Source organism: Amphibalanus amphitrite, unplaced genomic scaffold (assembly GCF_019059575.1).
Source record: "Amphibalanus amphitrite isolate SeventyFive unplaced genomic scaffold, NRLGWU_Aamphi_draft 000514F_arrow, whole genome shotgun sequence".
Taxonomy (NCBI): domain Eukaryota; kingdom Metazoa; phylum Arthropoda; class Thecostraca; order Balanomorpha; family Balanidae; genus Amphibalanus; species Amphibalanus amphitrite.
In genome coordinates, this window is record NW_024882008.1 from 450,567 (window position 1) to 458,096 (window position 7,530).

Below are 7,530 nucleotides of genomic sequence, written 5' to 3' on the forward strand. Positions count from 1 at the left end.
GTCCCCCCTTTGATTTTGGCATTTTAACATTAGCCCTATGGGCGTTGCATGGAAAGAATGGGACCAAAAGTCGGCAGTGCCCCCCCCCCCCCCCTTAAAGGGACCCTCCCACCTTCAAAAAAGTTAATGAATTGGCATGAAAGTGATGTTGCTCGGTTCAGAAAGAGCAAAAACGAATATCTACCAAATTTCATCAAAAAATATTCACCGGTTTTCAAGATATTAGACTTTTACTTTTGTTTACTTTTTGGGATCTCTGCTGTTCCTAGCGACTTTATTTGAAAGTGCGGCATTTGTTGCGCGCAAAGCAGCATATACCACCGCGTGCTACCAAACGTTTTAGTAAAAGATTTAAAATCGTTACATCTCCGCTGACGTCACAAATTCTAAGGGGGCGTACCAATGCATTAGCCCCTTGGAATCAGAAAACTGCAAGTTTGAAATTCGATATCTCCGAATTAAAGCATTTTTCAATGTTGTGAGTGCCCAAACCGGTATTTTCAGGCCATGGCCACCAATTTGGCTATCTCAACTCAAATCTAATGTTAAGGTGGGAGGGTCCCTTTAACCCTCGCACGACCAGGCCATTTCTCATAACACGAACGACCAGGGGGGGGGGGGGTTGTTACGACCCCCCCCCCTGGCGTTTCGAAACGGAAGGTCGTAGAGCTTAGCGGAAAAAACCAACGGATTGCTCTCAACGAGATCTCGCGATTGGTGGTATATTTTTTGGTCCTAGGTCAACATTTGACCTACTTTTGACCGGTCAAAGGTCAAATTTTCGGAAAAATAGACTTTTTTCAACTTTCCGCGGCGATTGCGGCAAAACGGTGGGAGATATCGACTTGAAACCTTCACTATCCTGTTCCTTGATCAATTCTCTATCGTTTGGTATGTATTTCGTTTCCCTAGCTCTAAAAATGGCGCGTTGGGAGCGCCGGAAGTCGGCAAGGTCACAGTCGGCGGCAGAAATTCGAAAAATCAAAATTTAAATTTTTGAAATCTGATTGTATTTTTGGATTTGGAAGGTCCATTTTCTCCTTATAGAAGCTAATATTGCTGCATATTCCCATTGAGGTGACAAGAATTAGCAAAATAGTGGTTCGGGCGCTTTTCAAAAATAGTACCGGACGCTGTTCCTCTTATGACGTCATAACTCCGTGACCTGACCTGACCCGGTCAATTTTCTTGCACCACACGATAGCCAATGCTTGCCCCAACATGCATGGGAAGTTTCATCATGATCCATCAAACAATGTGGGTATCACCGGCAGAAAACCTAGGGATTCGGCGCACACGTTTGGTAACTGTCGGCCGGAGGCTGTACCTCTTATGACGTCATAACTCCGTGACCTGACATGACCCGATCAATTTTTTTCGGCAAAAGATGCGCAAAGGTTGCTCCAGAGGGTATTGAAAATTTCAGCCCGCTACGACAAGCCGTTTAGCGTGCACTTCGAAAAAACCTCAGGGGGGGGGGGGGGTTGATACAACCCCCCCCCCCCTAGGCGTTCTAGGGTTAATTGAAGGTGTTACGCCGCTACTGTCTCTAGTGTAGTCCCATTGCCCTTGCAACAAACATGACGCCACAAGAACAGTGTCTTCTACCACAACAAAGCAAGCTCTGGCCAGTGGCCAGTGCACATTAAATTAGGGCTCTGACGTCCTCCCCCGTTCATTCCATCTCTAGGGGCCATCCTGGCCAGGTTCGCGGTACGGTCAGCTCTGGGGACCGCCATGGGCACGTCGACCGGTCACCCACAGAAGGACGGTCGCGATCCGGAGCACGGCCGGCTGACGGTGGCCACGCTGGCCGTGGGCGGCTGGCTGACGTTCAGCGGCGTGCAGTGGCGCACGCTGCCGCGCCACCACTGTCTGTTGGCTGCCCTGCCGGTGGCCGTGTTCGCCCTGGCCGCCGCCGGGATGCTCCTGTTCCCGATACAGGCGGACGGCGTGCGGCGGCTGCTGGAGGCAGGGGCCCAGTACGGCTTCCTCGTCCAGTCCGTCACCGTGCTGGCCGTGTTCGTCCGCCGCCGTAAAAGGTGAGGAGGCGTGCTCCGAAAACGGGCACCGGTTCTGGCTGGATTATTTTCAGAGCTTGCGCCACACAGTGCCTACACAACTTGCCAGTAGTTGTTCCAGGTCACACATATGCGTCTGCTGTAGAATACGCATAAGCACGCAGGATACGTAGGCAGTGTAAACTTGCTACCTCCGGGTTCTCACTACTCTATGTCTTTGTGCCATTAGCCTGCTGCGTCTGGAGTCGGCTCTGACGCGGCTGGAGCGGCGCGCCGGCCGGCCCCGTCCCGGCTGGCGGCGCCGGCTGCACGTGCGCCTGCTGCTCGTCTGGCTGCTGGCGGCCGGCGCGCTGGCGCTCTGGTACTGCTTCCTGCTGGTGCCGGCGCGCTTCCACCACCCGTACTACATGGTCAGCATGTTCGTGCCGGAGCTGCTCCACCGGCCGCCCGCCTACTGGATCGTCATCGCCTACCAGGTGCGGACCGTCACAATGAATCTCCTTACCTGCAGAAGTGCACAATGACCCACAGACACTCCTTACCTGCACAACGACCTTACAGTCACACAGGCTCACCTCACTTGCACAATGAACATACGGTTATAAACGCACCTATCTAAAGTAGACTATTCTCAAGTCGGAGTAACTTCACGGGCTTTATCATTTATGAAGGCCAACCACGAGTTTTCATAATTATTGGACGGTAAGTATCGGGTTCGATGACACACCAGTTAAACTTTTTTCAAAATCAATTGGTAGGCCTGCGTGACAAAAAACTGTTGATGAAATAAATGCAGCAGCCTTTCGTACATCGTTACCCTCGAGACGTCATAAATGGTCAATTACAAATCGTTCGCTGATAAATCGTTAAAAAGTTAAAATTAGATAGGTAAATCAACTTCATTAGCTACAATTAACTTTATAACAAATTAATGTCAAACGATTTACGATTATATGATGATTCAATGTAGAGTAAAAATTCACAAAAGGTCTTTGCTGCATTTACCTACTGTCTCAACCTGCCTAATTACGGCTAAAACTGTGATCAGCTTTACATGAGAGTTGGAGGCGTTGCCTCTATTGCGAGCTTTCTGAACTGACCCTATAGTGAAGCAGTGCATGTAGCTGTTTGCGTATTTCCTCACGCATGCATTATAGATCGAACTATACGACAGCAAATAGGTCACAACACCTTCACATCTACACCTCATTTTCGAGTCACCTCACACCAAACAAACGGAAAGAGACGCAATTAGTAGCCATCCAGCCTGTGCGTTTGTGACGGCGATGGGCAGCGGAACCCATGTTGACCATGTTTGCAGGCCATCACCTAGCCCAGAAGCGTGTCACCCCAGGACGGGCTGGGTAAACATTGGCCAAGAGGCGCAGCCATTGTTGTAATACCAACAGACCTGAATGCCAGTGCGTTCGGCACGATGGCGACTATTATTTTGTAAATTGCTGAAGGATGTTTATCGCGGTTATAAATGGAATCGGAATTGAAGAGAAGTGATAGGTTGCAATAGTTGGACTTGTGTAGTGTATGGGTAGTGGTGCGAGGCGCTTGGCCGTTTGCACTCAGTTTGACATTTCGTTTTCTTATTGAAAACTCGGCGTTCAAGCCATATTGACGATGGATAATGGTCATTATTTTGTCTGGAAACCCCAAAGGCGCTTGATAAGGAAAATACGGATAATGCTTAAAGCTAACACACTTTATGAAAGAAGTACCTCAAACGAAAAAAAAAAATATTGACAAGATTGGGCCTCCGTAGAATCATCAACCATATAGCAAAAACGGACTATATATTGACGCAATCTAACAACAACTGAAAATGTGTCGAGTGACGGGGCATCTATATCAATAAACTCCCTTGCTCTCATGTCGCCTCTCTTGCTCAGCATCGACTTCACCGAGTCAATCAAAATCGTTTGTTTAATTATTGATTTGTTAGTTTCCTTTTCCTTTTGTATTTTGGTGTGTTCTAGCGAGTAGGAAGTTCGAGAGGCTGTGAAGTTTGTAGATAAAGTAATCTAATCTGACAAGTCAGTCCTTTGACCAATAATTTCAACATTACAGTCGCATTCCACTTTATCGCATCAAATGGAATGGCGCCCAGAATGTCTACAATTTTATTCTTTTAGGCATTACGAAGGAAGCATTCATAATGTAGGTATGCATTTCATTCGTCGGCAGATGGTGTTGATATTTTTCTCCTGCTGCCTGGCGGTGACGTTCGACTCGTGCTGCTACATCTGGATGGACGCCATCAGCTTCCACCTGTGCGCCATCACAGAGCTGGTGAGCGGCGCCCCGGCCGATCGCCGGCGTCGCGCCGTCGCCGCCGACGGCACCAAACCGACACCCACCACAGGACCAGCCGAGAGGCGCGTCGGCGTCGACGGGAGGTGGGCCCTGCCGACGGAGCGGAGACGCTCGCAGCAGGAACAGAACGGTCTGCGCCGGCCGGCGGGCGACGGTGACGGGCTGGTGCGTATAGAGGTCTCCGAAAACCTGAAGACGAAGAGCGCGCAGGTGCCGCGGGACTGGCCGGACGGCAGGGAGGAGGGCCCGGCGGAGCCGACCACGGACTCGGTGGAGAGGACACTGGAGCTCGCCACCCTGTACTACTCAGACGTTCGCAGGTGAGTGGCCGCGAGAATGAAATTCAGGATTTTGTGTCCATACTTTCGCCTCGTAAAACATTACCGCTTACTTAATTCATTTCACGAAACATTTCAGCTTTTCTTGAGAACTCTTCTTGGTCCTTTATCTTTGGCGGGATTAGCACACAGTGACTGCTATCGCGTCGATCGTGTTTCTTTTGGCAGTTTTCTGGAGTCCGTGAACGAGGTCTGTGGGACGTCGCTGTTCATGGCGCACGCCGCTGCCGTATCGGCGATCCTGTTCGCGGCTTACTACGTGATTGGTGTAAGAACAGATCAAAGGCATATCGCATAGATGCCTGCTTGATCGGACCATGACAGCAGCTTACTTTGTCTTTTTCAACACCTCATCAATTACTCACTGGAAATAGTGAAGCGATTACTTTAGCCAAAATAGGCGTATATTATGTATTTGTCTGTGGTTCTAGGTTACTGAGCGGACCATCATGATACGCGAAGATCATTGTCACATTCAACAGCCAGCCTTTGTTCGTATTCTCCCTATTCTAATGATCGCCGTTCGCGCAGTAACCGGCACGGCGGCTGACCTGTCACTGATCTGACTGTATTGACCGATACTTTGCCTGTATCTGCCGACAGCTAATATTCAGTCTGTCGGTGCGCTGCAATCAGCTGGTAATGGTTCAGGCGGTCGCTGTCATTGTGTACGTCAGCCTCTTCCTGATCCGCGCCATACTGCTTTCGGTGGACGGTTCGGGCATCATGGAACGGGTAAGTCACGGGTTTGGCGTCATGGATCGGGTAAGTCACTCTGGTCGCTTCATATGGTAATGCGACGGCAATGTTGACACCGGTTGTCTCCACTGGCGCTCTTAAGGCCTTGCATAGTGTGTGTTAAGCGTCGTTAGAAATAAATAAGTTTACGGTTTAATGAGGTTGCAAATTATGCCGGTTGAGCTCTTTTACCGTTCGACGTTTGCTTCTATGTTTTTCCGATGAATGTCATCCCATGACTGACTCCCTTCATCCGTAGAATTCAGCCCTAACAGACGCACTCGTCGATGTGGGCGGATCGAAGCTGAGCAAAGGAGCGAACCGACAGCGCAAATCCCTGCTGCAGAAAACCAAACGCCCGTTCTGCGTGGATGTCATCGGGTTCTTCGCATTGCAAAAGTCCAATGTTCTTTCGGTGAGTAGCAATATGTGATGTGAATGTTATCTGGCATCCAAAGCATCAAATAAATCTTACAATTTGCATTATATCATAAAGTCTGCACTCAGCACTCTGAAGATAATGGTGGGCTCAGTGACAATGCTAACAGTTTGACTCATTTGTTATCTTAGCAAACCATTGAGCAGCGAAAGATAAAAAGTCCGTTTGGTAAAAAAAAAAACTAAATCATGGCAATCAGACTATCAGAGCCGAAACAACGAATATGACCGTACAATTAGGTAACGTGGCGCTATGTTTTACAGATACTGAGCTTCGTCCTGACGTACATCATCATCCTGATGCAGATGGGAACCCTGCAGGGCTTCGACGGCGACATCGCACACAGCCCAGAGCAGAACAGTGGTGAACTGGACGGCACCCAGTAATGCACACACTTCTTGTGACCGCACCACATTTTTAACGAATACCGTGATGGTATTCGTGCAACTGAAACTTTCGCTGCGATACTTTGTGAAATGGATTGAAAAAAATGGCATGCACTTAATGATGTGGACTTTCAATAAAGTCAAACCATCAACATCGCTTCATTATGATAGGTGGCAGAATCATTGATGGCATGACATCGGGATAGGGAAGGGGCGGCAGCAGGAGTGAACGCTGGGAAACAGTGCTAATACAAATGACGCACTTAAGTTGAAGGCACAACCGTGACGTGATTTGGACGGCGTCAATGATTTTTGAGAGATCCTTTATGCAAAACTATTGACCATCTCGTAATACCGTGAATGTGTGCGGTCAACCGGTGATCTCTGGGCCAATCAGGTCAAGCGCCCAAAAGACGTTTTTGCGAACTCCTGACGAAAATAATCGCAGAGCAAAGGCATTGAACACCGTCGCGTTTTTCGCACCCAACCCCGTCACGATATAGGCTTTGGACCGGGGAAAGGTCAATCTGAGCGTTGACCTCCAGTCAAGGTTAGGATGTTAGGTCAAATCCAGTCAGGTCTGGACCTTGGCGCAAACAGGTCGAGCTGTACAGCATGGTCGATTCACAGTTCACTTTGAGTTTGTTCGTCCAGTTTCCGGCACGCTATCTCAATCATCAATGTGATACAATGATGATATCGACTAAAAAACTCCGACGACCTCAAATGACCCAGTGCCCAGTGGCATCATATGCAGTAGCTACGCAGGGCTGCGGAGTCAGATTCGGAGTCGGTCGGTTCTGACCGGAGTCAGAATCGGAGTTGATTTTGGAAGCCGGAGGCCGGAGCAGGAGTCGGAGTCGGAGTTACCGAAAATTCATCGACTCCGCAGGCCGCAGCTCTGCCAGGTCTGCGGAGTCGGAACTGGAGTTGGTCGCAGTCAACAGTTCTGCCCGGAGTCGGAGTCGGAGTTGGCTTTTGGAAGTCGGAGTCGGAGTCGGAACCGCCGAAAATCCATCGACTGTGCACTGTGCAGCCCTGGTACTTGCCAGTGCAAGTTGCAAGTAAGTTGCAAAAGCCTCTTGCTCAGCTGTTACACCGAATTATAGGTTGACAACGATTTCGTTAGATTTTCTTGCACCGTACATACACCCTGGCCCACTCGAAAATCTCGACGGTATATACTGCCTTGATCTCGACCGTGACAATTTGGGTAGGTACTAGGTAAGTATGTACTTACCTACCATCTTATCGAGCCGCTATGCAGAGCTGCCCGAGCTGGT

The 7,530-nt window shown here is 49.3% G+C and overlaps 1 protein-coding gene across 1 annotated transcript; it reads left to right on the forward strand.

The window, feature by feature from the left end:
- The first annotated feature begins 1,737 nt into the window (after positions 1–1,737).
- Positions 1,738–6,399, forward strand: LOC122393072. The gene is made up of 7 exons (XM_043388677.1): positions 1,738–2,042; positions 2,251–2,497; positions 4,218–4,666; positions 4,853–4,952; positions 5,288–5,419; positions 5,682–5,837; positions 6,125–6,399. Exons 1-7 carry the CDS (start codon positions 1,738–1,740, stop codon positions 6,245–6,247), a joined length of 1,512 nt encoding a protein of 503 aa, XP_043244612.1. The 3' UTR covers positions 6,248–6,399.
- Positions 6,400–7,530: the final 1,131 nt, after the last annotated feature.

Excerpts from the sequence above, each read along its gene's own strand:
- LOC122393072 (XM_043388677.1), top strand. The coding sequence starts at position 1,738 with ATGGGCACGTCGACCGGTCACCCACAGAAGGACGGTCGCGATCCGGAG. Across the intron at positions 2,043-2,250 it reads TTCGTCCGCCGCCGTAAAAG|CCTGCTGCGTCTGGAGTCGG; the intron begins GTGAGGAGGCGT and ends TTGTGCCATTAG. Across the intron at positions 5,838-6,124 it reads AAAAGTCCAATGTTCTTTCG|ATACTGAGCTTCGTCCTGAC; the intron begins GTGAGTAGCAAT and ends TATGTTTTACAG.